Source organism: Orycteropus afer, unplaced genomic scaffold, assembly GCF_000298275.1.
Source record: "Orycteropus afer afer isolate SDZICR_OR568_19922 unplaced genomic scaffold, OryAfe1.0 scaffold00164, whole genome shotgun sequence".
In the NCBI taxonomy this organism is placed as follows: domain Eukaryota; kingdom Metazoa; phylum Chordata; class Mammalia; order Tubulidentata; family Orycteropodidae; genus Orycteropus; species Orycteropus afer.
The window spans coordinates 5,170,990-5,190,406 of record NW_006921751.1 but is presented as its reverse complement, the minus strand read 5'-3'; the positions used below and the strand labels follow the sequence as shown (position 1 = coordinate 5,190,406).

Below are 19,417 nucleotides of genomic sequence, written 5' to 3'. Positions count from 1 at the left end.
CTGGAGAAGGATGTCATGCTTGGTAGGGTGGAGGGTCGACGAAAAAGGGGGAGGCCTTCAACGAGATGGATTGACATGGTGGCTGTGATGATGGGTTCAAGTATAGCAGGGATCATGGAGCTGGCGTGGGATTGGGCGGTGTTTCATTCTACTGTGCATGGGGTCTCTATGAGTCAGAAATGACTCGACAGCACCTAACAACAACAACATAATGTGTATAGCGCACATAGGAAACTAGCACAAGGGGGCTGCACAGTTTGCATATATAATACATCATTTGCATAAAAAATACAGTACTCTCCACTTCTATGTCCACTTCTCCATAGAGTAGATTGATTCTTCCTGCAGCTATTTTACTATCCAAAATGAGTGTTTCAATAAAATATGTTTCACAAACATTATATGTTATCCTAAAGAAGGTAAATATAAAGACATTCTCTTTCATTGCTGATAAAAGTGGATGTGTGTATTAACTGAAAAACAATCTGATTTAAAACTCAAATCTTTTTTCTACATTATGAGTGATGTGTGTCATAGTAATGTATTTTGTTCATTGTATTTTCTAAACTGGTCCCATTGAATCTTCCTCATAATTATGAATTGACTGTATTTGGCCATAGTAAATAAAAGTCAACATTGCAGTGGAGAAAATTAAAAAATAAAAAGACCGAAAAGAAAGAAGTATGAAGTTGATGTTCCAGGGCCTAAATTAGCCTCCATTCAGACATCTGGCAATAGGCAGCACAGTAGTTTCTTCGGGCTTACAGGGTACCACTTAGGGCTCTGTAACAGGGAGACACTTGTCTGCTGGAGAGAATGAATCCTGTAATTAGGAAAGGTACCAAATGTCACATGAGGCTAAAATTTGACTTCTGAGGCTCTAATGAGTCTTTAATGTGGAATCCTTCTTGGCAGAGGTTTAAATCTTCATCCCACTACCTTGTAGTTTTATAAAGCCTCAAATTGCTGAAATGCTGGGAGGAGAGAGGAAGAAGAGAAAATAGGAAGGGAAAGGGCATTTTAATTAATTGAATTTTCTGGTTAATTCAGTTTGATGAGTATTGTCTAACTGCTGGGCTCAGAAGAACCCTGCTAGGTGCAGTAAAGGAAAAAATAGGAAATGCACAATGTGATTCTTACCTACAATGAGCATATCTTTCATTTCTTTCTCTATTGTCTCCCTTTTGAACTTTTCCTTATTTTACTTTTGAACATTTTATTCTGGTTTGGGTCAAACTTACCGAGCAAATTCATTTTCTTTTCAACAGTTCATACACATTATTTTTCATGACATTGATTACAATCCCCATAATGTAATAGCTCTCTTCCCACACCCTTTCTGTGGTTTACCTTTTCCCTGTGTCCTTCTTTCCTATGCATTGCTGCCTTCTGAGCTTGCACAAATGCTGCCCATTTGATCTCTTATGGTTGATTGTTCTAAGGAGTTCATAATGCCCTGATATAACTGCTCACCTTCTAGGCCTGTCTGTTGTTTGGCTGAAAGTTGAGACACAGGGGTAAGTTCAATTCCCAGCCTAAAGTGTGACTAAAGGCCATAGACTCAGAGATTCTGTCAGTCTCCATTAGACTAGTAAGCCTGGTCTTTTTTATGATTTTGAGTTTTGTTCTACATTTTTCCCCCACTCTATCCAGGACCACCAATTTGGATCCCTTTTTGAGTGGTTGGAGTTTTTAGCTGGGCACCATCTAGTTCTTCTGGTCTCAGGGTTGTGTAGGCTGAGGTTACCTTCATCCACTAATCCCTTGGACTAATTGTTTCCATGAGTCTTTGATCTTCACTCTTCTTAGCTGCAAATGGGGCGAGCCCAATAAGTGCATCTTAGATGGTTGCTCGTGTACGTTTAAGAATCCAGTTGTTATTCACCAAAGTAGGATGTAGAACAATGTGTTTGTGTATCAGTTATACCAATTGAAATTGATGTCCTCCATGACTCTGGTCCCTAGACCACAGGCTCAGTGACTCACTTCCTCAAGGTGTTTGGTTGTGGCTAAGAAATTAAAATTACTGCACCCCCGTCTGCTCTGTTATGTATATGGACATTTTTTATTATACATCCAAATATGTATATAGAAATGTCTTCTGCTAAACGTGGGTGCAGTCCCATTTGCCTACCCATACCAGATAATCCACTTGTAGATTAATGTTTGTTATTACTGATAATGCAGTATTGTGTACGTAATAGTGTTTATCTTTGTTGTCTGTACGTCTTGTGCACCTTTCCATGTCTTCCTTTTCCTTAGTGATATTGTGCTGGTCATCTGCTTTTGGTATATTGCCTTTCCCTTCACCCAAATCAATACAAGTCTCTTACCTCTTTCCCTCCCTTCCCTTCCCATTCCTGGTAAACATCAAAGAATGTTTCTTTCCATGGATAAACCTTCCTTTGACTTTTTATAATAGTGGACTCATACAGAAGTGTACTTCTGTGATTAACTTACATCACTTAGCAAAGTGTACCCCAAGTTCATCCATGTTATGAAGTGTTTCACAGATTCTTCATTATTCTTTAATGTTGCATAGTTTTTGACTGTGTGGAGGTACCATAGTTTGTTTATCCACTCATCTGTCCAGACTCTTAGGTTGCTTCCGTCTCTTTGCTCTTGTGAATAGTGCTACAGTGAACATGGCTTTACTGTTTATTTTATAGGCCTGTCTATTGTTTAGCTGAAAGGTGATCTCTAGGAGTGGTTTTATTTCCATGTTTGATGGGTTCCTAAGGGCAGTCTTGGGGATTCTATCAGGCCGGTAAGTCTGGTCTATTTTATGATTTTGAATTTTGTTCTAAATTTATCTCTCACTCTGACAAAGACCTACTCTTACGATCCTAATCAAGCAATCGATAGTGATTGCTGGGCACCATCTAGTTCTTCTAGTCTCAGGCTAGAGGAAGCTTTGGTTTTTGTGGTCCATTAGTCCTTTGGAATAACTGTTTCCTTGAACCTTTGATTTTCTTCACTCTTCTTTGCTTTGGACATGAATAAAGTATCTTAGATGGCCACTTGCAAGCTTTTAAGATCCCAGTCAGTGCTCACCAAAATAGTATGTGTAATATCGTCTTTATAGGCTATGTTATGCCAATTGACCTAAATGTCCCCCAAGACTATGATTCTGAGCCCTTGAGCCCAGTGACTAAGTCTCTCAAGATGTTTGGTTATGGCTAAGAAATTTTCATAACTTTGCCCCTTGTGTATTCTACTATATACCTGGATATATTTGTAGCACATACAAATATGTATGTAGAAATATCCTCTATCAAACTTATATAGGCTTATGGCTGTACTCCCATACACCAACCCATACCTGTTAAGCTTACATATCTACCTATGTATGAACTTGTAAATTACTATTTTTTACTATTGCTCTTGCAGGATTGTGTATGTAATAGTGTTTACCACTGTTGCATTTTACTCTTGCATACCTCCTCGTGCCTTCCTTTGCCTTGGTCATGTTGTGCTGACCTCCCCTTTATTGTGAATTACCTTTCCCTTCACCCAAGTTAATAAACGTTTACTAGCTAGTTAGTGATTTTCCCTCCCTTACCCTCCCATCCATGGTAACCATCAAATAATGTTTCTTACTGCACACAAACCTTTTATTGACTTTTTTATAGTAGTGGTCTCATATAATATTTGTCCTTTTAATATTGACTTATTTTACTCAGCATAACATCCTCCAGGTTCATCCATGTTGTGAGATGTTTCAAGGGTTCATCTTTATTCTTTAATGATACATAGTATTCCATTGTGTGTATGTACCATATTGTTTACCCATTATCCATTCGTAGGCCCTTACGTTGTTTCTGTTTTTTTGGTTATTGTGGTAAATGCTGTGATGAACATAGGTGTACATATATCTATTCATTCCGTGGTTCTTATTTCCGTAGGATATATACCTCATAGTGGTATAGCTATTGTGAATAGTGCTGCTATGAACATGGTTTTATTGTTCACTTTATTAGACTTATGTTGGGCTAAGATATAGTAGTATAATAGCTTCTGAGACTGGGGAGTATGAAGCTATTTCTTTATTCCTTTTCTTCAGTAGTGGTTTATTTATTTAGAGTTTTTCCTTTCCATAAGCATTGGTTATTGGTTTTTCATTTCATTAAAGAATGTCGATGGAGTCTATATCAGGAGTGCTTTGTATCAATAGATGTCTTTGGGTAGTATTGACATTTTCACAATGTTAATTATTCCTATCCATGGCAGGACTGGACAGTGTTTCATTCTTTTGTACATAAGGTCACTCTGAATCAGGACAGACTCAAAAGCACCTAACAACAACAACCACATCCATGAGCATGGTACGTTCTTCCATTTATGTAGGTCTCCTTTGGTTTATTGCAGTAGCTTTTTGTAGTTTTCTTTGTGTAAGTCTTTTACATCCCTGGTTAGGTTTGTTCCTAAGTATTTCATCTTTTGATGACTATTGTAGGTAATGTTGTTTTCCTGGTTTTCTTTTCAGAGTTCTCATTCTATTTTTAGTGTAAAGGATTCTGACTGATTATTATATATTGATCTTGTACTCTGCTACTTTGAGTAATCAGTCTTTGAGTTCCAGAAGCTTTCTTGTAGAATCTCTTGGATTTTCCATGTGTAGGATTATATCATCTGCCAATAGGGATAGTTTTACTTCTTCCTTACCAATTTGGATGCTTTTTATTTCCCTTTCTTGCCTTACTGTTCTGGATAAGATTTCCATTACAATATTGAAAAAGAGTGGTGATAAAGGGCATCCTTGTCTGGTTCCCATTCTCAATGGAAATGCTTTCAGTCTCTCTCCATTGAGAATAGAAGTGGAAATATAGGGCATCTTTGTCTGGCTCCTGTTAGAGGAATGGTTTCAATCTCTCACCAATGAGAATAATGCTGCCTGTTGGTTTTGTATATATGCTCTTTATTGTGTTGAGGAATTTCCCTTCTATTTCTATTTTTCTGAGAGTTTTTATCAGGAATGAGTGCTGGATTTTATCAAACGCCCTTTCTTCATCAATTGATATGATCATGTGGTTCTTTTCCTTTATTTTACTTATGTGATGGATTATGTTGATTGTTTCCTAATGCTGAACCATCTTTGCATACCTGGTATGAATCCCACTTGGTCATGATGTATTATTTTTTGCATCTGCTGTTGGAGTCTATTGGCTAGGAGTTTGTTGAAAATTTTCATGTCTGTGTTCATGAGGGATATTGGTCTGTAGTTTTCCTTTCTAGTGGTATCTTTGCCTGATTTTGGTATCAGGGTTATGCTTGCTTCATAAAATAAATTTGGGAGAATTCCAGCCTTTTCTATGTTCTGGAATAATTTGAGTAGGATTGGTGTCAGCTCTTCTTTGAATGATGGTGAAACCATCTGGTCCAGGACTTTTTTGTTGTTGGTAATTTTTTTATGACCTGTTCAATTTCTTCTTTTGTTGTATTTTATGACCTGTTCACTTTCTTCTTTTGTTATATATTATGACCTATTCAATTTCTTCTTTTGTTATAGATCTGTTCAAATTTTCTCCCTCAGTCTGTATTAGTTTGTATTAGTTTTGGAAAGTAGTGTGTTTCTAGAAATCTGTCCATTTCTTCTAGGTTTCCAGATTTGTTGGTACAGTTCTTCATAGTATCCTGATATTATTCTTTTTATTTCTGTTGGTTCTGTTATGATGTCACCCCTTTCATTTCTTATTTTATTATTTGCATCTTCTCCTTCTTTTCCTTTATTAAGTTTGCCAGTGGTTTGTTGATTTTATTCATCTTCTCAAAGAACCAACTTCTATCTTATTGTCTTTGGTTTTGGTGAGTTTGATGGTGCTATATCTTAGTGATTTTCTTTTGGCGTCTATCCTGTTTGGGGTTCATTGAACTTTTTAAATGGATATATTCTTATCTTTCATCATATTAGGAAAATTTTCTCCCAACAAATCTTTAACAATATTTTCTGTGGTTTTATCTGTCTCTTCTTGTTGTGGAATTCTGATTACATATAGGTAATTCCTCTTGAAGCTATCCCACATGAACCTTAGGCTTTCTTTATTTTGTTTTGATCTTTTGTCTGATTGACCCCTTAACAAAGCAATATTGTCTTTGTCTTACATTGATTTGATTCTACGTCTATGTCCATTCCATGTGTTATCTATTTCGGAAATCTAAGTATTAATCTAGATTTCTGTTTGTTGTTTTTGTATCATTTCTAATTTTTTGTTTATTTTGTCAATTTGTTCTTGTACAATTTTCATAAATTGTTCTAGAGGTTTGTCAATGTTTTCCTTAATTTTGTCAGTTTTTCCTTGATCTTGTCAGTGTTTCCCTTGATCTGTTTCTCAATCTGTTGAAGGTACCCAAATATAATTCTTTTGAATTCTTTATCAAGGAGTTCTAATGCTGCTTCTTCTTCAGGAATGTTTTCTGGGTTTGTATCCTGGTCCCTTGTTTCTACTACATTATCTTGCTTTTTTGTGTGCACTGTGATGATCTGTTGTCTCTGAGACATCGTGTTTTTGTTGTATTTATGTTTAATTTATGGTTGTATGTTGATGTGATTCATGCAGAATTTTTTTTCCCTTTATTTTGTTTTGATATAGCTGTGTGAGCAGGATATTGTGCTCCTCTATTTGCTAGTTTTTAGCACTTAGGCACTCATCACCTGTCTCCTGTTGGGTGTGATAGAGAAGGAGAGTGTGTGCACAGATCTCTGTTAGCTGTTTGTAAAGAGCAATTGAGCTGATATTGACCACCATTTATTGTTGGTGAGTTGGTGCAAAAACAAGTGATGGTCCTCACTCAATGGGTGGAGCTGCAGGAGGTGTAGTTATGGTTGGGTTGTGTGGAACAGTTGCTGTCTCCCACTGAGTTAAACAAAAAAAAACATAAATAGAAACAAGAGAACAAAAAACACAAACTGTAAACAAACAGGAACAATCACACACAAACACACACACACACATACACACAAAGAAATGCAATACAGAAGAAGAAAAAAATTTCAAAATACATTTTAAAAGCCAAGATATCTGGGGAAGGGAGGAAGGAGAGAAAAGAGCAAAAGAATAGTAAAGTAAAATAGAAAACTGCAAAGGGATAAAAAAAGAATGGGAAAAACCCCCCAAAAAAAGTATTATTTCAATTTTCTTAAATGTACTGAGGATTGCTTTGTGGCCTAACATTGGTCTATTCTGAAGAATGATCCTTGTGTACTGTGCTGTTGTTGGGTGTAATGTTCTGTATATGTCTATGAAATCAAGTTGGTTGATAATGTTCTTCAGATCTTGTGAATCTCTGTTGAGTTTCTTTCTAGTTGTTCTGTCCTTCATCAAAAATGAAGACATGTTAATATCTCTTAATACTTTTGTGGAGTAGTCTGTTTCTCTTTTAAATTCTGTTAATGTTTGTTATATATTTTGGAGCTCTTTCGTTGGGTACATAGATACTTATGATAGTTATGTCCTCTTGTTAGATTGAACCTTTAATCATTATATAATGCCCTTCCTTGTCTCTTATGCTCCTTTTTGTTTTAAAGTCTGTTTCATCAGAGATTAATATTGCCACTCCTGCTCCTTTTTGGTTGCTATTTGATTGATACATTTTTTTTCCATCCTTTGATTTTTTTAGCTTATTTTTATATTTATGTCTAAGATTATCTCTTGTAGGCAGCATGCTGATGAGTAGTGTTTTCTTATCCATTCTGCTACTCTTTGTCTCTTGATGGATGAATTTAATCCATTTACATTCAGTGTAATTATCCATAGGTGTAAATATACTGCTGTTATTTTGTTGTGCTTATGATATCTTTGTTCTCTATACTCCTCTGTGCTGAGTTCTATTTGTATGTATTTCTTTTCATTTCCTTCCTTTGTGTTGATTTTGTGTTCACTGAGTCTTTATGATTTTCTTCTTCTTTATTTTGGTGAAGAAATTTATTATTTTTCTTTGTGATTACCCTGAAATTATCCTTTTCTTTATCAAAACTTTTCAAAGTTTTTTTTTTTTAACTCTCTTGGATGCCTTAGTAATTATCTGCATTGCCCAGCACAATAGCTGGCACAAAGTAGGTGCTCAGTAAATCGTTATTGAATTGAATTGCATTGTATAAGTAGGATAGAAGATTGTATGGAATCAATATTGATCCCCAGACATATTCTAAGTTTATTTATTTGACAAAATCCATTTTATTACTCTATTTCCTGGACATTTATCTGGTTCTTGATAAAATCTTAAATCCTTTTACTTACTGCCTTTGAGTAGATTCAAATCATGGTGACCTCTCCTTGGGTTTCCAAGGCTACATATCTTCATGGAAGTAGATTGCCCAGTCTTCCTTCCAAGGAGTGGCTGCTGGGTTTGAACTTCCAGCCTTCTGGTTAGCAGTCAAAATGCCTTAGGCACTATGCCAGCAGGGTTTATGTTAGCTGTGTCTATTGGAATATGTGTATCTTTTATGTTCTTTCTATAGCAACATGATTTTAAGTGTTCTGTTACAGTGCCTGCAGATCAGTGAGTAGAATGTTGCAATGCTTGATATCTGCTTATGAAGTGCTCAGATTAAGGATGTCTGCTGTAGAGCTGTACCCGAGACTTCAAAATTTAAATAATAAGCCACCATAACCACCTGCCCTTCACCACAAGAATTGTTCAGACCTTGATTCCCATCACTTACTTGGATTCTTGTTTCATTCTGTTGTACATAGGATCACTATGAGTCAGAACCAACTCAAAAGCACTTAACAACAACAAGTTGGGTTCTTTACTTTGTCCCTTCTATTTCATCAGCAGCTTCTTGTGCGATCTAGGACTTGTCTTCTCCCTTCCTATTGTGAAGCCTAGCTTTGGATCCATCATCCCCTAATGAGACAACTAGAACTAGCGACCCTAGAAGCCCTTTCTTAGTCAAAGGGATCAGGGAGTGCTGAAGCTCTGGCTGGGATGTGTCCAAATGTGGCTGAGCTGGGCCTCATGCTTGTGGAAGCTGGTAGGTGGAGTCCTGGGACAGAACCAGAAGTAGCTTCTAAAGAAAGTGCTGGACCAGAGAAGGACTCATAGCAGAAATCTATTCTCCAAACTCAGAGGGCTCTTGGAAAGTAGGCAAGCCTACTCTTCCTTTGATTCCTGAAAGAATTAAATTGTAATGAGGAGAAAACAGAATCAACCCTGGATAACCTTAATCTTCTCAATAAATGAAAAGGCAGGGTTGTTTGCCGAGAGAAGTTGTAGGGTTCTGTGGAGGCTACAAATACAGTCAACAATAGACAAAGAGGATTGCTAAGCAGTAGCCAGTTTGCCTGTAAAATATGTCAGCTTTAAGCTAAGAACCAACAGAGAGCTCTCTCAGGAGTTGGAAACTCATCTGTCTCTTATGTGCTTTGCCTGTCCTTTCTCCCAGCCAGCCTATAGAGAGATTCCCCTGCCAATAGCCACAGCTACCTGGCAGGGTACATATATTGTGCAGAGAAATAAAATCACCTATCATTGCCTCTTTGGGAGCTCTGATGACATAGTGCCTTAGGCATTTGACTGCTAACCAGATGGCTGGCGGTTCAAGCCTACCAGTCACTCCTCAGAAGGAAGATTGGGCAATATACTTCCATAGTGATACCACCTCGGAAACCCAAGGAGGGGTTGCTTTGAGTCAGATGCAACTCAACAGCAGTGAGTTTTTAGATTATTGCCCCCAAATGAGAAATAATATAAAGAATACTTGAATATATTTCATCTGCACCCAGCTTGGCTGAGGATTCTTGGGAGCCCACCCTAACAGTACATCCAAAAGTCCTGCTTTGTTCTACAAGTGCCCAGCTGGTGAGGCTCACAGCTTGATATAAACAAGAATGAATTTGGATCCTGGGTCTACCACTTACATGGTCTTGGATAAGTTGTTGAACCTCTCTGTAGCTCTAAATTTTAATCTGTAAAATCAGGATGATGATACTCCTTTGTAATATTATGGTAGGAAATTGAGTGTGGTTGAAGATTCTGGAAAGTGTTCTCTAAGCTACTGTAGTAAGAATAATTAAAATTATCTGGATTTAACTTCTTTTAAAAGTCTTTAATACAGCATAAGCCAAAGTCCTTATTACATTGTTAAGACTTTAAATTCAGGAAGAATATTTTTCTTAAAACACTTACTAAATATTGCAACAGTTTTTCTCTGGAATATCTTTATCATGTTGACTTTTTTCCTGCAAACTTTTCCTAATGCTGCCTATAATCTGAATATCTAGTGAAATAAGGATTCAGTGCAGAAGGCTGAGAAAATAAGTTTTTACTCAGATATCCATAGCTTTCAAATGTTCTGAAATCATCACTTTGCATAACAATCATGTCTGTTTTTAGATCTTTTTTTTTTTTTTCATGTTTTTCCCTTATTCTGTTGATAAATAGTATGTTTTGCACACTCACTTCAGCCAGGCCAGGCCACAGGAATTATGCCCATTAAAACATGAGATTATCCAGACTTACTGGATCTATTGAGAATGGAGGAAACCCTAAACATATTGCTCTGAGAAAAATCTTCATACCATGAATCAGAATTATCCCCTGAAGTTATCTTTAAACTAAAAACTGTTTAGATAAATTAGTAAAGAATGTTTGACATGAGATTTGTACTTTTTAAAGAATTATTTATCTGATGGGTAGGGGGAGAGATATACGGGAAGCATATATGACCACCATAATAACATTGAGAAATGAGAGGACACCGAACTGTGCACATAAGAGATAAACGACAGATGCTAATACCAACCAATGTGTCCACAATACCACATTACCATTAACACCAAATACTAGACTATACAGATAAATACATAAACACCTGAGATAATCAGACAGGGGTCAGTGAACAGAGGTATACTCTAGACCAAGGATAGATTCAGCTGAGGCTAATCTTGTATAGACACCAGTGATACAAAATACCTGCAATCCTTACAAAAACAATAGAAGACAGACATAGAGTAATCCCTCACAGACATCCCGACACTATGGGAGAGAGATCCAATAGATTTACTACCTCAGGACCATAGTACTGGGGGACACCAGACTCAATTGGCACAACAAAATGCATAAAAGCATTGCTCCACATCCTACATTGGGTGAGTAGTGACTGGGGTCTTAAAAGCTTTCAAGCAGCCATCTAAGATGCAGCTAATGGTCTCCTAGCATCGGAAGTGAAGAAGAACACACACACACACACACACAAAAAGGGCATTTAGAAGCAATCAACCCTAGGACACGATGGCCCTCGAGACCAGAAGAACTGGATGGTGCCTGGCTACCAATGCCAACCACTCAGGAAAGGATCAAATCTGGAGATCCCAGATAGAGTGGGAGGGAAAATGTGGAACAAAATCCAAAAACTCAATAATGACCAGAATTACTGGTCGGATGGAGTCTGGTGAGAATCCCAATACTATGGCCCTGGAATACATTCAGCGCCTGGAATAAAATTCATTGCCAGAGGCAGGCTCTCAGCCCAGTAGTTAACAAGATGTACAGCAGACCACTCAACCCAGGATGACGCACCCACATACTCTATGGTAATGCATCCCTTAGAGCAATAGACCATGGGGCACCAGAGGACCAACATTCAAACTGAGGAAATGCAGGAGAAACAGGAGTGCATAATTATGAGGGGCACAAGGGGAGGGTTGCAGGGTAGGGAGGGGAGGAGACTGGGTTAGGGTTTAGAAAAAAGAAAAAAAAAAGAATTACCTATCTGAGTTCAGGCTGACAACAATTAATATAAAGCACAGATGAGAACTTTAAACAGCAAAGATTTAAATTAATGAGGCATGAAAATATGGGTAGAGAGAGAATGATGACACATTATGAAGTATGCAACCAATGTCATTGGACTGTGCATGTAGAAATTGTGAATGAACATATGTTTGGTTATATACATTGCTACCAAAAATAAATTTTTAATAAAGGGAGAGGAAGACTTTTTGGAATATGAAAAACAAACAAACAAACATGGGATTGATTTAGCTTTCTCATTCAGAGTATTGCCCCCACACCTCATCCAATCCACTTGGGTGCTTCTTTATGAAGTTTTAGAAACATAGATGTGCAGAGTAATATTGACAGTCATTACTACCTCTCTGACTCTATCTAGATTTCACTCCAGTTACTGTGAGGTTTTTAATTACCATTTTAGTACAGCCTCCATTTTTTGCTGAAATAAAACAAAGTCAGTGAGAGAGAACACCAACAAATCAATCTTTTAGAGCAAAGTCTCCAAACATATAAAAGAAAAAACTTGAAGGATCAGTTACTTGCATGTTAAGGAATCTCCAGTAGTGAGCAATGAAAGCCTTTGGTGGAGAGACTGCTTAATTCAAATCACTTGCATAAACCAAAGGAGATGTAAAATTTTCAAGAAGTTGGGGTGATGCTCAGAGAATGATACTTATGGGATATATAAAACTGAAGTAACACTAATAACAGAGCCAATTTATTTTCTTCTCCACTAATGAAGAAGAGAAAATGAAGACAGACCAAAGTTTAATGAATATTTGAAATCTGACAGAGTGAATGAACTGGTCTCCTCCCTTACTAGTAGATTTAGAGTATTTCTTAGACTTAGTATTTCTAGCTAGCATGAGCTGTGATGTATAATGGTTTTATCTTCTAATAGAAAAGTTGGTGGTTCGAAGCCACCACCTGCTCCATGGGAGAAAGATGTGACATTTTGCTCTGTAAAGATTTACAGCCTTGGAAATTCTATGGGGCAGTTCTACTCTCTCCTATAGGGTGACTATAAGTTGAAATCCACACATTGGCAATGTTTTTTTGTTTTGTTTTGTTTTTTAACTCCCAGCTAGAAGAAATAAAGAAGGCTGCAAGCCTTGTCTCCATGAAGATTTGGGTACCCTGTTGCCAGAAAATCAAACACCAAAGAAAATAAAAACTCATTTCTGCTATTAAAAATGCAAACTATCACTCTCATTTTGTCCTCAGATGGTGCATAATTCTACTCCTTGTACTATAATTTCATTCATACTGCAGATATATTTTGTATGCATTTGAAAGCTGTTACAACATTTGTTATTCAAATTAAAACGTGCTGTGAGTGAACTAGGGAATTTGGTAAGCATTTCATTTGAAATTTCCAATTGACCTCCGCAGCCCTCTTATATTAAATAACATAAAACAGATAATGCAGAGCATGTCCTCTGTGAGTTCTTTCCCTCAGAATAAGAAAATTATTTCTGTTAAATAGCTAGACATTGAACAACATCTATCTAAAGGATGACGTGCCCACCTGATCACAGAATTTCAGACCAAGGATCAAAGGCAGGTATTATGTGGTCTAGTGTCATATAATTACATCCCCCCAAAGCTTTTTCTGACCCATAAAATGTAAATAGACTTTTGTTCCTAAGGAACCATTATCACTCTAACACTGTTACACATGCAGCAATCTCACTTCTGCTGTATTTTGAAGTTAGCCCAGACTCTAGAAACTCCAAACTTTTTTCTTTAAAAAAAAAAAATATCTCTGCTTAACTTTCAAACCAAAAGCCAAGGCTATTTGACATATATTAGTTTCCCAACAGGGAGCTCTGGTAGAGTAGTGCCTAAAGCACTTGACTGCAAACCAGATGGCTGGCGGTTCAAACCCACCAGCCACTCCTCGGAAGGAAGGTTGGGCAATCCTACTTCCATAGTGATACTGCCTCGGAAACCCAAGGAGGGGTCGCTAAGAGTCAGGTTTGACTCGACGGCACATAACAACAACAACAAATTTCCCAACATTGTCACTACGGACATTTTTGACCAGATCTTTCTTTGTTGGGCGTGGGGGGTGGTAAGGGCAAGGGAGTGGCTGTCCTGTGCACTGTAGCATATTTAGCAGCACTCTGGCCAGTGACCACTCCCTTCCCTCACCAGTTATGACAACCAAAAATATCTTCCCACATTGCCAAATTTCCCCAGGGCAAGAATCACCTCTGGTTGAGAAATACTGGTGTATTTGTTATTGCCAAAACAAATAACATGTATGTGATGATTTAAGAGCCAGTTCTCCCTTCACCATGCACAGGTCCTCTCCAGTACTAAGCTTATCATTTTCTAAAAATCTTTGCCAATTAGGTGGCAGTTTTTCGGATAGTACTCAATCAGAATTCTCTCTGGGGTTCCCACACCATGTTGTTTGCTGAAAGAATGGGAAAAAGGAGTCCCATGCCACTCCTGGAGTTGCGGAAGAGGCATGCTGCAGACAGTGAGGACATCTGGATTTAATTCTGTGGTCCTGATGTGGAAGTGAGTTGGCTTCCTCAGAATCTGAATAATTCCAGAGTTGAATTGGTTTGTGGATATCATCTTCCTGCCTCAGACTCCATGTTCATCCATTGTAAAGTTTAAGTGGTCATTTAAAAAGTCCACCTAGCACAGAGGAGTTACTCCACAAATATTTATTGGATATTTATAGAATGATTTCATGAGTGGTGTTTTATCTTTTGCCTTGGCTTGGACAACCAGGTACTTTAGTCTGTGCTAGAACTAAAAATGTCCTTGTTCATATCAGTTGGAGGATATAATACATCCTACAGTGTCTTGATGTCTTTTGTATCCCTGATGCCACACTCTGAAGTTCAAAAAAAAAATAAAAGTGTCTGTGTGTGCATGTGCATACACACTACAGAAGCAGAGATCTATAGGACATACTCTTTTCGGCCCTGGGGACTCACAGAAAGAAAAAGAAGAAGGACTACATTTTATATCAGGCTCTCTGCTGGTGATTAGATATATATCACACAACACTTAATTAAGGTGGTGTGATAGTTAAGGGTGTGTGAAGACTTGGCTGGGCCATGATGCTAAGTGGTTTAGGAGTTGTGATGTAGTCATCTACCATGATGAGATCTGATATAATATAATCACCTCTGTGATGAGATCTGCTCTGGTCAGCCACTCATGTGAAAGGGAGTTTCCTTTGAGGTGTGGCCTGCTACTGATATGTATGGAAAGGGTCTGGCAAAGCTCTCTGGCTTTATGGTCATTCTAGATCTCGTATCTGGCTAATCATCATCTGAACTTGAACCATTAGACTGAGTTATTGTCTGCCAATTTTGGGGTTGTTGCCTTCACAGTCTATGAGCTAGAAGCGTGTCATCTTACCTGCCAAACTTGGATTTGTTAGCCCCTGCAGCTGCGGAGTCAGGAGAAGCCCCCAGCTTGATAACTGACATACAGTCTTGGGACTTGCCAGCCTCTACAATTGTACAAGCCATTTCCTTGAGATAAATCTCTCCCTCCCTCCCTCTCTCTCCCTCCCTCTGTCTCTCTGTCTCTCTCTCTCTCTCCCTATATATATGTGTGTGTGTGTGTGTGTGTGTGTGTACATACACACACATATATAATTCTTTGTTCTTATATAAGCTTCACTGGTTTTGCTTCTCTACAAAACCCAGCCTATGGCAGGTGGGTATTATAATCCCCCTTTTACAGAACAGAGGAAACAAGCTGCTCAAAGTCAGTCAGTTGCTAAAGTGGGGGTAGATTCAAGTCAATCTTTATCTGAGTTTTAACCTATCTGAACCCAATTAAAATGCCTCCCCAGACCCACTTAGTCCCATATTCACCTCCCCAGTTCTCTCAGTTGCTTTTTGAATGGAGAACCTGGTCACCAACAGCCCTGCGTGTCACTGCATCTCCAGCATTGCTCACATACCCAGCACAGCCTCTATCATGCCCACCGCAGAGCCAGCACCAAGATCTAAGCTGACCAGACCTATAGGAGCTCAAGCTGCTGTCAACACTTCTAGATTGAAATGATATGCCAGGCCGTGGAGTATGGGATCTGGCTTCCCAGTGGCTGCCCAGGATGGCTGAGCAGCACAACCAAGAAACAAGGGGATGGGTTGGGGGCACTTGATGCCTCATAAGTAAAAGAAAGGATGGGAGACCAAGAGGAGCCAGCAGATAAATGCCTCTCCTTATTTTCTGACAGACTGGAATTTCTCATAATTCACAAGGCATTAGGTAGAAAAAACTGGGGGAATAATTAGCCTGAAGTAAGCTCTGCTCTGTTCCTAAGAAATCTTAAAAGTAAGACCCAAGGGATCAAACTATTTCCAAGGTAACTGAACTGCATCCTAGGACAAATATTGATAGGAATACGAAAATACCTAGCACCCAACAAGGAAAATTTGACAATAAAAAATTAACCAGGCATGCAAAGAAACAAGAAAACACACCCTATAAAGAGGGGGAAAAAAAAATCAATCAAAACTATCTCAGAGCTGGCACCAATGTTACAATTTGCAGAGAAGGACATTAAAATATTTATTGTAATTATAATCCAGACATTCAAAACCTTAAACAGAACCATGGGAGATTTAATTTAAAAAAAAAAAAAGGACTCAATGAAAAAGTCCAGAGATGAAAACTACAATGTCTCAATGAAAATACTCAGGAGAGGATTAACAGTATACCTATACAATGGAACACTACTCAGCAATAACAAGCAGTAACATCGGACTGTTGATGCAGTAATATGGATGAATATCAAAGTAATTGTGCTGAGTGAAAGATTACAAGGCAAAAATGTTGCATACTGTAAAATTCTACTTGTACAAAATTCTAGAAATTGTAAACTGATCTGTAGTTACAGAAAGCAGATCAGTGGCTACCTGGGGAGAGAGGCAGGTGAAAAGAATTACCAAGGGGTATAAGGAAACTGTGGGGGATCACACATATTTTCACTATTTTGATTTTAGTAATGGTTTCACAGATGTATACATATGTCAAAATGTATCAAATTGGACACCTTTAATATGTGTAGTTTACTGTATTTCAGCTATAACTTAAAGCTATTTCAAAAAATGTAAAGAGAAAAATGTATTAAACCACTGAACAACTTGTAAAAAAAGATGAGATTCATAAATATAAGCCACATACTGTTTAAAAATATTTAAAATATTGTGAACTTTAGAGAATGGTAAATAAATATGTAAATCTGTAATTTTTATTTACAAGCCACTTAAGAGGGCTTGCTTTCCTTTTTTAACAATAAATTAGAAAATATTTCCCCATATTGGTGAGAACTATATATTTTCATAGTTTTATATTTTTTATGTAAAAATATTAGAGAAACTAAGAGCTAGAAAGTCATAAAGTCAATTTCAGTTATCATCTTTTCCAAAGCTTGATTTATAAATTAATACTGTACTATGCATTTTCTTAACATACATCCGTGTATATTTATTCCTCAATACCTTTCTCTGATATGAGATGGAGACTTTAAAAATGCTCCAATGTATGAGTACAGGTTCAAATGCTTTCATTCTTGTCCTGCTTCATTTGAGATCCAGTTGTGTAATGCATGCTCAGTGTACTTGGGAGTAAACTAATTTATAAATTCTCATATTCCAAACTTGTCTGTTCTGACTTCCCCCAGTTTGATGCAGACCGAGATGAGGATGAGGTGTTCTATGACATCAGTGTGGCAGTTGACAGCAAGTTATTTCCTAACAAAGACGCTGCAACAGGTAAGTCACTGTGTTCTTTGGGCAACAATATACCATACCATAATCATCTGCCAGATGCCTTGGAATTTCTATAAATGGTTAAATCTGAACAAACTGCTGTAGGGTTTTAAGGACTACACTGTCCTCAGAGTCTCATTACTTAAAGACTTTACTTTTCTGAAAGCTTCCTTCAGACCGATTACCATTGAGTCAATGTTGACTCACAGGGACCCTATAGAACAGAGTAGGTCTTTTTCATACAGTTTCCAAGATTATAATCATTATAGAAGCAGACTGCCACATCTCCCTCCCACAGAGCAGCTGGGGGGTTCGAACCATCATGATTAGCAGCTGAACATTTAACCACTGTGTCACCAGGACTCCTTAAATCTTCCTTAACATCTCTAAAATATTGGCTCTTTGGATCTCATTTCATTTGGTCTTTTTATACTTTCTGCTTTAAAAATAAAGGTACAAAACAAAATAGAAAAAAAGGGTTACAAATCTACCCATAGTAGTTACTGCTTTTCTTCCAGTCAATGCACATGTAAATCATCAGGTAGTTACAATGTAACATAGGAGCTCTGGTAGCCTAGTGCCAAAAGCATTTGACTGCTAACCATAAGGCTGACAGTTCAAACCCACAAGGCACTCATCAGAAGGAAGATTGGGCAATCTACTCCCATAGTGATACTGCCTCGGAAATCCAAGGAGGAGTCGCTATGAGTCAAAGGCAACTCGACAGCAGTGCATTTGGTTTGGGTTTTTTTTTTTTACAATGTAACATAGGACGTATGTTTAAAAAAAAGGGGGGACCATCAAGCCAACTCAGACCCATGGTGGCCACATGTGTGTCAGAGTAGAATTATGCTTCATCGAGTTTTCAAGCATTTCTTCCAAGGTGCCTCTGTGTAGATTTGAACCTCCAACCTTTCATTTTGCAACCAGGTATTAACTGATTACACTACCAGGGATGTCAGGACCTATGCTACTATAATAGAAAAACTAATCTAGCCTATACTTTCTGCAAAAATTATCCAGCATTTTCCTAACTCATAAACTTCTCTCTTGTGCTGCCTAGAAAAGGCCAGGAAGAAAGGTTTAAATAAGTGAAGTGTTTAGGTAATGAGGTTCTATAAACAGTGTGGTCCTCAAAACCTTACAGTAGTTTGTTCAGCTTAATTGTTAGCCACTCCCATCCCAGCCCACATATCCTGTTGTGACCGTACCCCTTGTCTTCCTAAGAGCTCTCTGACAGAAGTTTGACATTAGACGGTTGTCCAGAGTAATCATGGCCCCGTAGTAGACAGCACTGACAGTTCTGTTCTTGACCCTCCTCTCACTCTCTCTTTGCTTCTCTGGCTCCGGGTCATCTCATTGTCCCTCATAGTTTTCAACAAAAAGTTCTATACAGATGACTCTCAAGTCTTTATCTCAATTCTGACCTCTCTCCTGAGTTGTAGCCTTAATGGGTAAAAACCAAAAGCTCTGCTAAAGAAAAAGGATAAATGCTTAAAAAATTAAATCACTATATGTCACCACCTAAGAGTCACTTCAAAAAAGTTAAAGTAAAAAGGAAAGGTGAGGTGGTAGTCTCTCTGGGGCAGACCCGCAGAGCACACATAACTTATATAAACTAACCTATCTAAATGTCTAGTGATATTTACAAAACATTAGCCTGTAACAGGGAAAGATGGAATATTGAGAAGCATATAAGATAAACAAAACTACTGCTACTGCTCTGAAAAATGCTAGGACCCCTGTGCTTGTTAAAGTAATATTTTATTTCGAATGTGCTTTAAAAATAACCACCTCTAACAACAATTACCTAACTGCTAGATATTCTCAATTTGCTGTTACAGTGGAATAGAGGAGCTGATTTAAGCTGCTCTTCTTTAAAACCCCCAGCACTTTGTTTGCACCTCTCCTATGGTACTTTTCCAAGG

General features: G+C 37.8%; 1 protein-coding gene across 1 annotated transcript in view; it reads left to right on the top strand.

The window, feature by feature from the left end:
• The window catches only part of AK5 (adenylate kinase 5), a 483,936-nt gene that overhangs the window by 206,485 nt on the left and 258,034 nt on the right, over nucleotides 1-19,417 (top strand). Inside the window, exon 7 of the mRNA XM_007946496.2 lies at nucleotides 17,402-17,492. Within this exon, the coding sequence (XP_007944687.1) occupies nucleotides 17,402-17,492 (91 nt within the window). The remainder of the gene's footprint in view (nucleotides 1-17,401; nucleotides 17,493-19,417) is intronic.